Source organism: Coffea eugenioides, chromosome 1, assembly GCF_003713205.1.
Source record: "Coffea eugenioides isolate CCC68of chromosome 1, Ceug_1.0, whole genome shotgun sequence".
Taxonomy (NCBI): domain Eukaryota; kingdom Viridiplantae; phylum Streptophyta; class Magnoliopsida; order Gentianales; family Rubiaceae; genus Coffea; species Coffea eugenioides.
This window is the reverse complement of record NC_040035.1, coordinates 786790-803066: the sequence shown is the minus strand read 5'-3', so window position 1 is coordinate 803066 and position 16277 is coordinate 786790. Positions and strand designations below refer to the sequence as shown.

The window sequence follows — 16277 nt, the reverse complement described above, 5'->3', positions numbered from 1 at the left end:
CAGATTAAGAGGAGGGGGGGGGGGGGGGAGGGGGTTAGAAGCATTTACAAAGAATAAGACAAAAAAAAAGGAATTTAAAGTCTTTTCTGGGTTTTTATGCTATTAGCTACATCATTGCTTATTTTCCAAAGAATTAAATAATAACTTATGGTCATTATCCTTATTTTGTGAATAAACCTTCTTCTTGTAGTACAGGATTCTAATGTATATTGCGTAATGAATGATAAAAGCTGAAACGGAATTTGTTTTCTATTTGCTGGAGGAGGAGGTCCACATCACATAGAAGTACCGAGAAACTCAAGGGAAAATTAAAGTATGCTACTGGTACAATAATGTGTTGAGAGAAATAGCCCAGAAATTTTAGGAATAGAAAAATTCATTTGAAAGTGTTGATCCAAGTTCTTTTTTTTTTTTTTGGTCAATCCTACACCATTCTAATCTAAAGGGAAAATTCAACTGAGTCTAAGAAAATCGGTGAGGAGTGAACCACCAACGAACCAGATGAGTGCACTATACATCCATTTAAATTTTTGAAAAGAAATTACTTACGTGACAATTGGTGGATGCAGTACGCGGCACTCTTACCTTTCACCCGCCAAACCTTAAATGGCTGGCCGTTACGTGTTGACCCAAGTTATAACAAGCATCTTTTTGTTGTTCGACAGTGGGAAGGCCTGAAAGTGAGAAGAAGGCTAGACCAAATAGCAGGTCGGTATGGGGGGAAGGGTTTGGGTAGATAAGTCCCTCACAGGACTTCAAAAGTTGCCGGCTTTTAAAGTTACTGTGGGGATTAGGTTTATTTGCATAAATTCTTACTTTTGTTAGAAAATGTCAGAAAAAAAAATAGCAGGTCGGTCAATTGACAAAAGAAGTGGGAAAAGATGAGGAAAATGTACTTGCAATCAAGAACAATTAAGTGCACTAGACGTGGTGTGTTTTTACTTCAACTCCTCTTGCGTATGAGTTATGACAACTGTTGCAATCAGTAGTACTGTATAAATCCCATGCTGTGGGAAGGAAGGAAGGCATCCTCAAAACTACCAAATCTTCTTTCTTTCTTCTCCTGTGTCAGACTATCTATATTTGTATACACACAATTAAAGCATTCTCATTACTAGTGCTTTCATTTCCTAAGCCTGAGCCTGAGCAAATATATTTGTTGGTGGTGGTCAAATCACTGCGCGCGTAGCAGTTTGTTTGTGGGCAACAAAATGGGATCAAAGTCTCTGACATTCAGGGTGACCAGACAAAAGCCTGAGCTGGTCCGTCCGGCGAAGTCCACTCCTCGGGAATGCAAGCTCCTCTCTGACATCGACGATCAAGAGGGTCTTCGCTTTCATGTCCCTGTCATCCAATTTTACCGCAGCGATGATGATCGTCTTCATAGCAGGAGAGACCCCGTGAAGGTGATCAGGGAGGCTATTGCCAAGGCTCTGGTGTTCTACTACCCCTTCGCGGGGCGTCTCAGAGAATGCGCCGGGAGGAAGCTGGTAGTGGACTGCACGGGGGAGGGTGTTATGTTCATTGAAGCGGATGCAGAGGTGACGCTGGAGCAGTTTGGGGATGAACTTCAGCCTCCATTCCCCTGCTTGGAGGAGCTCCTCTATGATGTTCCTGAGTCTGCAGGAGTCCTTCACTGTCCTGTACTGCTTATACAGGTACAACCAAAACCAAGTCTGTTTTTCATCTCTATCTCTCTCACTCTGTTTTTTTTTTTTCGTTTTCTTTTGACTTGATTTGTCCCTGAGGTGAGGCTGGATCTGTCTATTTTCGTCTTGGTTGTTTCTCCAAGGATTTAGGGGGTGAATTTAGAGTTGAATACTTGAGTGTACAAATTAAGAAGTTGTTTTTATTTAAATCGTATGGATTTTTTTTGGCAAAAAATATATATAAAATAGAAGTTATTAGAAGTTACTGAATTTAAGCAGTTATCTTTAGTAGTAAAATTTTACTCTTATGACAACAAAATTGAAAAAATATCAAAAGATGACAAAAAAATTTTAACGTCAAATCCTCTTCTCATGCTTTACATATAGAGAGTTACTAAACTTAAAGTAGTCATCTTTGTAAATTTTTTCTTTTGTGAGGATAAAATTGAAAAAACTAAAAGATGACACAAAATTTTAATTTTAATGTTGAATTTCCTTCTCATGCTTTATGAATAGGAAAGATTAGCCCCCTTCCCCCCCCCCAAAAAAAAGAAAAAAAAAACCAATGAAGAGTCTAAGACAAATAATAAAGCGTAAAAAATCTCAACGGTCATTAAATTATTGATCGGATCATGTTTTGACCATCAAACTATTTTTCATTAGTAATTGACTACTAAATAATATGATCAGTAAATCCGTGACCATTTGGTCGATAATTGCTCTTAATCTACGAAATTAGCAATTAATGTGTGAAATAGGATCGCGTAATTGTTGGATAAAACTACTCCTACGCTTTGTCACGTGTGCTAATTTCATAAATTAATTCCACTCGCAATTACTGCATGAAAACAACTACTAGTACTGCTGTATATCTACTTACTGATCATAATTGAGTACTTGTATTGTAGGTGACTCGTTTGAGATGCGGGGGTTTCATCTTCGCAGTGCGCCTGAATCACACCATCATGTCCGATGGTACCGGACTAGTTCAGTTCATGAATGCAGTCGGCGAGATCGCACGGGGAGCTTCCGCCCCATCTGTACTGCCAGTATGGCAGAGAGAGCGCCTGAACGCTAGAGACTCGCCAAGGGTGACGTGCATCCATCACGAATACGATGAGGTAGCCGATACCAAAGGAACCATAATTCCCCTGGACGACATGGTCCACCGCTCTTTCTTCTTCGGCCCGGCGGAGGTGTCAGCTCTGAGAAAATCCATCCCGCTCGACATCAGTCGCAAGTGTTCGACATTTGAGGTTTTGACGGCCTGTCTCTGGCGTTGCCGGACCATCGCCCTCCAGCCCGAACCCAATGAGGAAGTCCGCATGATCTGCGTCGTCAATGCTCGCTCCAAGTTCGATCCTCCCTTGCCACAAGGATACTACGGCAATGGCTTTGCATTTCCGGTGGCCCTGACGACTGCCGGAGAGCTATGCAAGAGGCCTCTCGGATATGCGTTGGAGCTGGTGACCAAGGCCAAAGGTGATGTGACTGAAGATTACATGAAATCGGTGGCCGATTTAATGGTTATCAAAGGGAGGCCTCATTTCACCGTGGTGAGGACTTATGTCGTGTCGGATGTTACTCGGATTGGGTTCAATGAGGTGGATTTCGGTTGGGGAAGGCCAGAGTTCGGAGGCCCGGCCAAAGGCGGGGTTGGTGCCATCCCCGGCTTGTTGAGCTTTTACATAACTGTCACGAACAAGAACGGGGAGAAAGGAATAGTGGTTCCTATTTGCCTGCCGGGCTTTGCGATGGACAGATTTGTGAGAGAGCTGGAGAAGTTGTTGAGCAACAACCATCATAGTATTATTGATCGCTCCACTTTTGTCAGATCAGCCCTGTGAACAACTTTCTTAATTTCATTCATTCCCCTGATCTCGTGTCCGCCTCCTATGTAACTTAGGGATGGCAGCGGGGGTTGGGGCAGGGCCGGGGGCAATTTTTTCCCCCTGTTTAGAAACAGGGCGGGGATCGGGGTATACTCCCCCGCCACCCGTTTGAAAAAAATATATATATATGTACATAATTATATATATAAATATATTATCAATTATACTACTAATTATATATATTTATTAATAAAAATTATTAATTATTTATACTAAATTTATTAATACATTTATGTTATTTTCCTAACTACACTTAATACAATAACACTTTTTTCTAAAAAAAATACAATAATAATTTAGTGATTGTATTTGTATCAAAAGTGAAAATTTGATTATTTTAGTTATATTTGTTTTATCATATTAGATTGTATTCAAATAACCTTTGTTTAATTATTTTTATTAGTTTCAATTGTGAAGTTACAAAGAATAATAATTTGGTAATATGTTGATATTTTAGTACTTAATTATTTGCTCAAATTTAATTATAATGAAATTATATAACAAAATTTTTTAATCCCACAGGTGTCTTCGCGGGGGAAGCGGAGCGGGGGCGGGGGTTGGGGGAGGTGTCCCCCACCCCATTGCCACCCCTACCTATACTGTACTATTTCTCATGTCATTGGAATTCCTGGAAAGTTATGAGAATAATGCTAGGACCAGTGCCTAATATGTGTGTGTGTGTTATGAGAATAGTTTCTTAGAATCTTGACAGAAACTATTTCCTGAGAAAATCTTTTAGAATCAAATGTGTAGTTTCTACCATTTGTGCTAGAGTGGCACAATCATTCTAGACTAGGGCTGTTCACGAATCAAGCCGCTCGAGCTCGAACTCAAAAACATTAAACTCGTTGGCTCGCGAGCTCGATTATATATTTTTTTTATTTTTTTTAATAGTAAAATTACACATATATATATTTTCCTAATTTTTTATTGTTTGTTAAAAAATTATTATTTTATTCATTTTAAAAAATAAAATAGTACATTTTTATTTTTAAAAAATAAAATAATAATAATTATTTTTTTATTTTTTAAGCTAGACTCGAATTTGAATCAAGCTCAAGATCGAGTTTGATATTTTGAACTCGTCGAATTCAAGTTCGAGTTCGAGATTCATAAAATTAACTAGAGACTCGACTTGATTAGGCCAAAATTCAACTCGACTCAACTCGTTTACACCCCTATTCTAGACCAAAACATGTCAATTCCTCTATTATCAATCCACCCAAGTATACCTTGCAGAAGGAAGTCAACCCACATGAAGTACTAAGAAGGGAAAGTAAGGGCGGCAATTTTGGCTGCGTTGAGCATCTATCACCACGATGAGAAGGGAAAGTATTACATAAACATAAAAGTCAAATAAAACTCTTCTTTATTTTTTACCCCAAATCAACAAGACTCTTTTTTGTTAAAAAGAAAAGTAAAAAAAGTTTTGAATTATCTGTTTTAATTGATTTTGAGTAAACTTGTAAATAGATTATTATCAATTTATTTGAATTTGGGTTAACAAAAGATTAGAGACACGTGACAGCTGTACAAATAAGGGACAGAGGGGACAGAGACTACTTGAGGACAGAGGATTCGAAGCCGATGATTGGACATAGTTTGTTTACTAATTAGTAAACAATATATGACTCCCAGCGGGCAGTTCGAATGGTACCTCCCTTAGGTCTTTGCCCTTAAAATTATGAGGTCGACTCCTACTGACTATCGTGTGACGTATTTTTGGAGCGGGCTCTGCATCATCACAGGGAAATTAGTCTGGCATAAATTAAGATACGCCTTTTGTGAAAAAAAAAATAGAAAATAATATATGACTCACCATTTTCTACCTGGTGATATGTTATGGGTCATAGTACATCACTCGACAATAATGTCAAGCAGTGCATAGAGAGCATTGAAGATTTTTCACATCCACCGCCTCTCCCTGTATCTCAGCAGCTGGCAGCCCGTGCCAATCTATGTCATTTTGCACCATTAGTCAATGGGAAAAAAATTTAAGTAAACTTCTTTCTTTTCTTTTCTTTTTTACTTCATATTTCATTACTCATCCCACTAATTTCTCATAGACTTCTTGTATAGCTGGTCTCAGAGTTAGCATAATATATGTATGTATTGTTTTGGAGTACGAAGAATTAATTGATCATGAATTTTATTATCTTTCACTTGTGTTGATAATTAAGCACTCAATTAAGTATCCCTTTAAAATTGAAAGAATATGTACTATATATAAATTAGATTGTTCGTCTATTTTTTTTTCAATTTCAATAGGTTATCAATTGAGTTTGAGATAAAATTAGAATTATTTGTCATTCAATAAAATTATTATGGTAAAAAAAAGGAAAATAAATACTTATAAACATTACTATTGGAACGTTGGATTTAATAGGTCGAAAAACAATAAAAATAAAGAAGGTTTTTTTTTTCTCAAAAATTCCTAAGTAATTACCTTCAATAGTTTTTAGAGTCACAAATCACAATTCCTAACTACAACCATTAGCAGCCTATGTCTATTAATCATGCAAGAATTTTTATAGTAGGAACTAGTAAAGTTATATATTAAACTATGATCTTTTTGTTGTATATATCAAATGTGTATTATTATCCAATTTTAACTTATTTAATATAGAGATGCATTTTAGGTTAAACAACATTGTTGTTGCCTACATGAAGTGTTTTATGACATTCTACAGAGACTTGGCAACACATCTATTGTATATTTAATCAATTTACATCTCGTTTCATCTTCAAATGCTAATTATAATTATTTAAAACCTAAGGAACCATAATAATACAAATTTAAAACATTGGGACCAAAATGTAAAGGTAAAGTTCTTGAATAACGATAATATGATATTGACTATTAATCGTTGGTTGATTTTCCATCAATTGTCCTAAATGATTAAAAATGCAAAACTTGGAGAACTAAATTTACTTTGGTTAAAAGATTAGAAACCAATTTAGTACATAGATCAAACATTAGGGATCAAAAACTCATTTCTACCTTAATACAAATCTTAAGGTAGAAATAGTGCTGGGTCCTACCCATGCACTCCACGTCAACTGATTTTGTCAACTTTAACTGGGTTTGACCGGTTTTGAAGTCACCTTTGGTTTTGCACCAAACCAAGCAAGACATATTCATTTCAGACAAAATTGGCTGCACTAGCTTGTCCAACCCAATCTGAAACACTGAGGAGCCCAACAAATACATCAGAAAATTGATGTCCCATGATAGATGTTCTGTCCAATATTTGCACCCATGAAGGTCTAGGATTACATTGCACTAACATGGTCTGATTCTAGTTCTTTCAAAAAAAACTTTTTTTTTATTTGTAGTAATATATATGGCGTAATGAATGATAAAAGAAAACTACCTAACATTATCTTGGAAGGTCAGTAATGAAATTGAATTGAAGCATCATCACTTTTTGTACTATTGACCAAAAGCTGAAACGGGAATTTGTTTTCTATTTGCAGGTGGGAGTCCACATCACATAGAAGTACCGAGAAACTCAAGGGAAAATTAAAGTATGCTACTGGTACAATAATGTGTTGAGAGAAGTAGCCCAGAAATTCTAGGAATAGAAAAATTCATTTGAGAGTGTTGATCCAAGTTTTAACAACCATCTTTTTGTTGTTTTATAGTGTGAAGGCCTCAAAGTGAGAACTGAGAAGAAGACTAGACCAAATAACAGGTCAGTCAATTGACAAAAGAAGTGGGAAAAGATGAGGAAAATGTACTTGCAAATAAGATCCAATTAAGTGGTAAGTGCACTAGACATGTGGTGTTTTTCCCTTCAATTCCTGTATGACTACTGTTACACTCAGTGGTACTATATAAATCCCATGCTGGAAAGGAAGGAAGGCATCCTCAGAACTACCAAACCTTCCTTCTTTCTTCTCCTGTGTCAGACTATCTATATCTGTATACACACAATTAAAGCATCCTCATTACCAGTGCTTTCATTTCCTAAGCCTGAGCCTGAGCAAATATATTCGTTGGTGGTGGTCAAATCACTGCGCGTAGCAGTTTGTTTGTGGGCAACAAAATGGGATCAAAGTCTCTGACATTCAGGGTGACCAGACAAAAGCCTGAGCTGGTCCGTCCGGCGAAGTCCACTCCTCGGGAATGCAAGGTCCTCTCTGACATCGACGATCAAGAGGGTCTTCGCTTTCAAATCCCTGTCATCCAGTTTTACCGCAGCGATGATGGCAGGAGAGACCCCGTGAAGGTGATCAGGGAGGCCATTGCCAAGGCTCTGGTGTTCTACTACCCCTTCGCGGGGCGTCTCAGAGAATGCGCCGGGAGGAAGCTGGTGGTGGACTGCACGGGGGAGGGTGTCATGTTCATTGAAGCGGATGCAGAGGTGACGCTGGAGCAGTTTGGGGAAGAACTTCAGCCTCCATTCCCCTGCCTGGAGGAGCTCCTCTATGATGTTCCTGACTCTGCAGGAGTCCTTCACTGTCCTTTACTGCTTATACAGGTACACAACCAAAACCAACTTTACTGTTTTTTTTATCTCTCTCTCTCTTCTTTTTTTTTTTTTTGACTTGATTTGCTCCTGAGGTGAGGCTGGAGCTGTCTATTTCCGTCTTGGTTGTTTCTCCAAGGATTTAGGGGGTGAATTTAGAGTTGAATACTTGACTCTTTTGTCACTGCTACAAAAGAAACAAAAGAGTGTTGGTTAGGAAATTGCACACCACAAACAATCCTTTCTAAAACCTTACTATTATACTACTCTCTTAGGTTGTTAGATGTCGCAGTCAATACCTTCGACTTTAAAGTATTACATTAGTGAGAAAAGCACATCCTATATATGAGGGTGCAAATTAAGAAAAAATTAAGTTGTTTTTATTTAAATCGTATGAAGTTTTTTTTTTTTGGCAAACAAACAAAAATATAAAATAGAAGTTATTAGAAGTTACTAAATTTAAGTAGTTATCTGTAGTAAAATTTTACTCTTACGACAATAAAATTGAAAAAAATCAAAAGATTACAAAAAAAATTTTGTAAATTTTTCCTTTTGTGAGGATAAAATTGGAAAAACTAAAAGATGACATAAAATTTTAATTTTAATGTTGAATTTCCTTCTCATGCTTTATGAATAGGAAAGATTAGACCCCCCCCCCAAACCAAAAAAGGAAAAAGGAAAAAAACGTTGAAGAGTCTAAGAGTTTGGATTGTGAGCTTCTTTTTTTTTTTTTGAAAATTTTTGTAGAATATTCCGTTGAAAATTTTTTTCTTTTTTGGGTCTTTTGAGCTCCATTTCAATTAAGGCTCAAAAAATGGTTCCAAGAAGGTGGGTAGAGGTATGAACAGGTAAGGTAGGCAATGGAACCTGTACTTTTCAGGATTCACTGTTCTGATCCATTGCATTGCTCTGGTCAACCAATGTTTTAGTAGTATTTTTTTTTAAAGACATAGTAAATGATTTTCTTCAAATGTTTGAAGGTAAAAAGAAATTTCAAAAAGAAAAACATTAATCTTATATGGTAGCATATGGAATCCGAGCCATAAAGCAAGGAAACACACTTAGTATATTTTATTAGCACACCAAGTTTTCATACATCAAGTCACAAAGATGCTATAGCAATCAACATGATCAAAACCAGTACATAACCAAAAAAGTAATACTAATACACATTAGTAGTGAAACGTCACTAGAAAAATTCATAGTGGTAAAAAAAGAAAATGACGTGTCTATCCACTACCTAATCTCATGTCCTACACCCTCAAGTCTCTAACTTGTTCATTATCAACTAGCTTGATTCTTCTTCTCCTCAAAGAGCAGGTTGGTCCTTCTCAACTGAAGATTAGATTCGTTAGGACCTACATTCGCCTTGACCTCCTCTGTTCGTAGAGTCCACGCAAGGCGGCTTCTGATACATCTGTGATGAACCCACCTCCCCTTAGGGTTGTACCCAAGGGGTTTGGAACAGACTGCCTGCCCAACTCTCGCCAGAACTTACTAACATTCGCTACAATCAATTCTCAAAATAATCGTTTAAACCTTATCTGAGCTTCTGGATTTTCTACATTCAACTAATAATTCAACTTAATTCCAAACTAAAAGTGAAATGTAAGATACAATATTTCAAATATCCAAATACATTCTAATCTTACAAGTACAGTACAAGAGGGTTAATACACACTAGTTCAACCCATGCTTATTTGCTCGGACTCCACTCCTGTAAGGAAAATAACTAAATAATGAGCTAAAACCCAATGAAATTCTCAAACAAGCTTCAACGTAATCACGGATATTTACATTTAACAACAACCAATCAAGAAAAGATTTGGAAGTATTCAGTACATAGCACATTTAGTAAAAGGATTCATGCTCACTTGGATCCATTCATTCATTCAGCCATTCAGTCTCCTTCCATTTCTTTCTTATACCTCCAGCATTTGAAAACATTAGAAAACAAAAACTCCAACAGTGATCATTTCATTCAGTCAATCATTTCATTCATTGCATTTCATTCACTGGCCAGTACTCCACCTGATTTCGTGGTCATACTCGAGTATACCAAAACAGTGGTCCAGGGTCACCAACATACCCAACCAAGTTCGCTTCTGGCTCAAATAGGTTAGCAACGAAGGGCAATGGCCCAATTCAACCAATGCGATAAAGTTACACATGGCTTATATTCAAGCACAAGTAACATTCAATCATTTGATCATTGAAAATTCACATTTACTTAGGTCGAGTACGATAAAGTATACACTCGCCCATTGAAAATCTATTTAACAATCATTGGAAAGCAATTTAACACTCAATACTCATTCACAAATATTTCAACTTATCACTTATTGCACAAACATGCAAGGAGTACTCACACTTAATTCACCAATTGGTCACCCTAGTTCTTCCTCTCGAACATTCTCAAGTCTGGTAATCGTGAAATCCATCAAGAGTCTAGCCACTTAAAGCCAAGATGATGAGAAAATATGACATTCGAAGCTTCACTTAGCAACCACAGAAACTACAGGCTTAACCCTAATATTAGAAGACCAAAAGGGCCACGGTTTCTTGTTTAAATAAAGTTCTTATCAAGTTCAAATCAAATGAAATATTACATACATGATAAGGTTAAGACATCACTAAGTATTTCAAATTAAAATATACAGGATTTAACCAAAGAAAGTTAGGTTTAAAACCTAGAAAAGTTTTCTAAAGTTTTCCCAAGTCCCACTCAGTCCATTTGATAAAAATTCCCAACTTTGATGACATTTTTTGAAAAGATATAACTTGAGTTCCGTAGGTCAAAAAATCACAAAACTTACATCGTTAAAAAATAGACTCGAAGCACTAATAAGCTTTGGAAGACATCTTCATGAAATTCAACTCATAGATTAGTCAAATTTCAGTTTAAAACTCACTACTATCACAAGTGCAGAAACAGAATAGTCATGATTTTCAAAAAAAATTACAGATTTGATGGTATTTATAGAAATTGAACCAAACCCTGAATTTTTAACCGTTGGAAGGTCTATGAGTCTAGTTTCAATCCAAAAACCGGAACTCAATTCTGACTTTCCTATACGAAGTTATAGCCAATTTCCCAAAACTGCACAAAACTTCCTGCGAAAATTTCCAGATTTCTAACAACTTGAGAAAATGAAACTTTTCTTAATCAAATCCCACTCTCTTGGCTCAAATTCAACATACATGTGAAGATTAAGGTTTAACAAAGTATCTTAAGCAAAAACCTTACCAAAATCACCATAAATTTCTGAAAATCAAAGCTGGAAATTCACCAAAAGCTAACAAAATCATAAAACCTTCCATAAACATGCTTCCTTTAGCTTCAATGATGATATATCTTACAAAAATCTCAAGAAACAAGTAAAAATAGATGTTTTCTAGAAAATTTACCTCAAAACCCCAAGATGACAAACAAATCAAGAGTTTTCTTCCTCCAAAACTCTATCAAAAGCTTCCCTTCAAGCTTACCTCAAGGTTGATCGAAGTAGATTAGGGTTAGTCTTTGGATTTTTTTACAAATCAAGCAAGAAAATCAAGATGAACTTTGGAAGTTTTTCTCTCCTATTTCCCTCTCTTATTTTCGGCCAAGAGCAAGAAAAAATGAAGGAATTTTTTTTTGTTAAAATGCAAGATAAAGACTAGAGAAAAGTCTTGGTCAATAGAAGCTTCAAACGTTGACACTTGGCACCACATATTTTCATTCCTATCTCTTTGTCTATCTTGCATTTCTAATCATATAGTATACTTCTCCAATTAATTCTTAAGACTTCTAATCACATAATCCCTCTTGCACAACACTCATTGTCCACCAAATATAGGGCGCACATCCACTAGTCGGTCAAACTACCATAATAATCTACGAAACTTAACATGCACCAAATTATAAAGGAAAAAGAGAAAAATCTTGATTTAACCTTTAAAATCACCATAAAATTAAGACTAGTAAATAGGCAAGTAAGGTAAAATAAAAGAAAATATAAATTAAATTTTTTCAAAAATAAAAGAAAATATAAAATAATTTTCGGGTCCTCGCATGGTGGAGATGCAAATGAGGTTGTTTGGATGTCAACGAAGTCTGGAAAATTCTCTTTATCATCAGCTTTTCAAGAGGTTAGGCAGGCCTATCATACTTCTCTTGTTTTTTCCAATATTTGGCATCCTTGCATCCCCTTTAAAGTGTCATTCTTTATGTTACGAATGTTGATAGGGAGGTTGCCTATAGATAATATGTTATGTGAGGTCAGGTTTCTTTTGTCTTCCAAATGTTTTTGTTGTTCGATAGCGGATAGTGAATCTATCAAACATGTTTTTTCCATGGGTCAACTTGCAAGGGAGGTCTGGAATTTCCTTGGCAGTAGGTATGGGTTAATTGTTTCAGCTTCTACTTTAAGAGCTCGGTTAATCGCTTGGTGGCTTTCCTCAGATAAATTTGATAAAAGGCGGTTTGTTTTTAACATTCTTCCAAGTTTATATGCAGGCATATTTGGAAGGCAAGGAATAAAGAGGTATTTGAGAGTGTCAAACTGAGTAGTGCAGCTATTTGCCAAGCTATTTTTCTGGAGGTCAAAATGGTTTTTGAGATTCACTTTAAACAAACTATTGAAGTGCAAAGTTTTTCTTGGTTCTATGATTTGATTTCTCAATCATCAAGCTTATTTGGTTTCAAATTTGTTCGTTGGAAGGAGGTCGCAGTTGGTGTGTTGACGCTTAATACTGATGGGTGCTTTAAGGGGAATCCAGGAGTGTGTGGTGGAGATGGAGTGTTACATGAATCCAACGGGTGCCTGTTAATAGCTTTTTTAGCTTTCCTTGGGAAGACGTCAAGTTTACGTGCAGAAGCTCTAGCTCTTTTGCTTTGCCTTCGACTATGCTTCCAGAAGGGGTTTGAACAAGTCTGTGTGCAATCTGATTTTTTGGCCTTAGTTGGTATACTTCAGCAGCATTTTTATTGTCCTTGGCATATTCGCGGCAAAGTAAGATAGATATGGCAGTTGGTTGCAAACTCATCTAGATTCTCACATTATTTCGGAGAAACAAACAGAGTTGCTAATATATTCTCTAATGTGGGCATCTCTCACCCCCAAGAACATGTCAGGATTTATGATCATCTACACATGATCCCGCAGTTGGGTCGAAGGGAAATCGGATTGGATAGATTAGGAACCTTTGGTTAAGAAGATTAAGCTTTCGTAGAATTTTTCGTGCAAAACTTAAGGAAAAGTTTAGTCCTCTTTTTGTAACTTTACGCTCTTTGAATAAACTTTGGGGTGGCGTCCGTCCCCGTGTATGGAGTTAACCAAAAAAAGTAATTTTAATATACATAAAATATAATAAAGTGCTTTTAAATACTAATTATTATACTTAAAAAGATATATAATAAATATATAAATATTAATAGAGATTTAATTTCATTTTATCATACTTTTAAAAAACTAAATAATATAGTCAAGTATAAAACAAAATTTATGAGGCAAACCCTAAGGTATCAGCGGAACGCCTGCCCAACTCTCATCAGGACTCACACACTCATTCAAGCTTAATAGCGATCCACAAGTCAATTATAGACTTAGGATTAAAGGAATAGTTCAAATATACAATCCAAATTCTTCTAGGGCTACTATTTACAATTACGATCCCAAAATTCAAATATAATAAAGTTTACACTTCCAATGTCTCCAATATCATACAAAAGATTTACTAGTTTCAACAAAAAATCGCTAGTCTAGAACTTCTCAACGTCCACATCCAAACCTTTTAAGGAAAAAAAACTTAAAGGAATGAGCTAACGCTCAGTGAGACCAAGAAAAGCAGGCAAACAACCAATGCAACTAGCATTAATAGCATGTAAATCAAAAGGCAGCCACAATATTCATGTAAACTCACAAAAGAAAACAAAAGCACAATCAATAAAGGATACGGGAGCTCTCAGGAGCTAAATCCACACTGCTTCAGAGATAATCTTGATCCACAATTTCCAAGTGTTGACACTCCATCAACAGAGCAAGTAATAAGTCCGTAGAACCCCACTTTTCACCAACTTTTGTCCACCGTTACACCCACTCGAGTATATCCAAGCAAGTCAAGTATATGAGTCCAAGGTTCACCAAACTCCTCAATCAAGGCCTGCTGGCTTGAGTTGAATGGCTAGTCATTAGGTTTTGGGCGTCCCCACAAGTATAAATGGTCGATGAGACAATGCTCCAATCGACTTAAAAATCGGTCATAGTACTGAGTCAAGATGAGAGGCACCTTCCACCCGAATAGGGTGTGGTACATGCTACAGTTCAGTACTCACGAGTTACAAGCATGTTCAAGTACAAGTTCAAGTTATAAAAATTCAAATTTCAAGTAACAAGCATTCAAGAGGGAGAGGATAAGGGCGATAAAGTATACTCTCGCCTCGGCAAATTCATAAATCATAACAATTTCACATAACACTTGTACAAATATCATTTCAATCATAGTACATGAAACATGCATTTGACACTCACCAAAAGTCAAGAGCAAAAACGGGAGCAAAAGCAAGAGGTCAAACGAGCTCCTCGGTATCCACGTGATCACCTGAAACATGCACAATCACGATTACCTAGGTATTCGACCAAGGCTAATAAGAAAAATATCCTCTTACTATCTACACCCAAAGCCACAATCAAGTCGAGTTAAAAGAGACTTTTTCACTTAAGCATTGAAATAACACTCAAGGAGAATTCAAGGGTCGTTTTCGAGTCAAATCGTGACAAGAAATCTTGATTCCAAGAAGAAAGTACCCTACTTAATTTTTGGCACAAAAATCGAGGAAAGGAAAGATTATTTTCATATCTCAAAACTTCTAATCCTATGCCCAAGTTTTAGAATATAAAGGAGCGTTCATGTTTTCAAATCTTATGGAATCAAAATCCATCAAAACGCTACTCATTTTCATAGTAAATGTTGAAATTAAAAGTTCCAAGTTTCGAATATAAAACTAATAAAATTTCTCAAGAGTTACTCCAGCTAAAATACTCCATTTTATGGTTCAATGTCATGGAAACCAAGGACATAAGAATAGGAGGTGAAATTCATTTCTCAAGTATGAAATGAGGTGCAAATAATCAAGTTAGTTAGGTTTAATACCTGGGAAATGTTTCCAAACCACTTTGGAGTTTTTGCTTCTATATAAGGAAAATTCAGTTTTGGATAGCATTCTTTGAAAAATCATAACTTGAGTTCCATAAGTCCAAAATTTATAAATCTTATACCGTTGGAAACAGATTCAATGAACTAAAACTCTTTAGAAGACATTTTTTCCAGATTCAAATCAGAAATCGATCAAATCTTAGCTCCAAATCACTGCTTCAGTAGGAACAGGGCAAAACAGTCTTGAATTTCAGTGAAATTTGAAAATTTGGCAAAATTCATAAGAATCGAACAAGCCCTTGAAATTTATTCCACCGATAGAAGTCTAAGTGTAGTTTCAAACGCAGCAAGCATAACTCAATTTGGATCTTTCTACACCAAGATACAACAGCTTTATGAAAGTTGATTTTAAAACCTGGTTCACGAAATTCCATCCTTGGAGTATCCGACACAGTTTAGAAATCAGGTCATAAATAAGGCTACACAAGTTCAAAATTAGCGTGGTTTATGGCGTTGAAAACTAGATTCAAAATTCTAAAAATCATTAGAAGAAACTGTCTTCAATTTCATTTTGTAAGATGAGTGATGAGCTACAAACTGTAGTTGTGCTTGTTTCTCGATTAAAATAGTGAGGAAAAGCAGTCAACTTTGCCGGATCATTGCGGCACAAAGAAAACGAATTAGCAGGTGTATTTTATACCATTAGAAAGCCCTTGGAGTCTAGTTTCATATGCCACAAACAGAAACTATCTTCAAATTCGCTTTGTAAAATGAGTGAAAACGAGCCACAAACTGCAGCTGTACTTGTTTCTCGGTTAAAACTATGAGGAAAAATAGTCAAATTTACCGGATCACTGCGGCTCATAGAAAATGAATTAGCAGGTGTATTTTATACCGTTAGAAAGCACTCGGAGTCTTGTTTCATATGCCACAAACGACACTTGATTTTGACTCCTGTATGAAAAATTATGTGCGGTTAAATGCACTCTGGTTGGCTGTCCTGATCAGAATTTTCCAGATTGGTTTCTCTCCTCTAAACTTAACTTTTCCCCAATCAAATGAAATGATTTTTTAGAGATAATTTCCACACACACAACCCAACATATAACAAGCATTTTTGCAGCAATTTA

At 36.2% G+C, this 16277-nt stretch overlaps 2 protein-coding genes across 2 annotated transcripts; both read left to right on the top strand.

Moving 5' to 3' along the window:
* The first annotated feature begins 1045 nt into the window (after positions 1-1045).
* On the top strand, positions 1046-3542 carry LOC113777955 (benzyl alcohol O-benzoyltransferase-like). The gene is made up of 2 exons (XM_027323194.1): positions 1046-1658; positions 2558-3542. Exons 1-2 carry the CDS (start codon positions 1212-1214, stop codon positions 3494-3496), a joined length of 1386 nt encoding a protein of 461 aa, XP_027178995.1. The 5' UTR covers positions 1046-1211; the 3' UTR covers positions 3497-3542.
* Positions 3543-7369: 3827 nt separating this feature from the next.
* Positions 7370-9359, top strand: LOC113759626 (benzyl alcohol O-benzoyltransferase-like). The gene is made up of 2 exons (XM_027302210.1): positions 7370-8050; positions 9334-9359. Exons 1-2 carry the CDS (start codon positions 7591-7593, stop codon positions 9357-9359), a joined length of 486 nt encoding a protein of 161 aa, XP_027158011.1. The 5' UTR covers positions 7370-7590.
* Positions 9360-16277: the final 6918 nt, after the last annotated feature.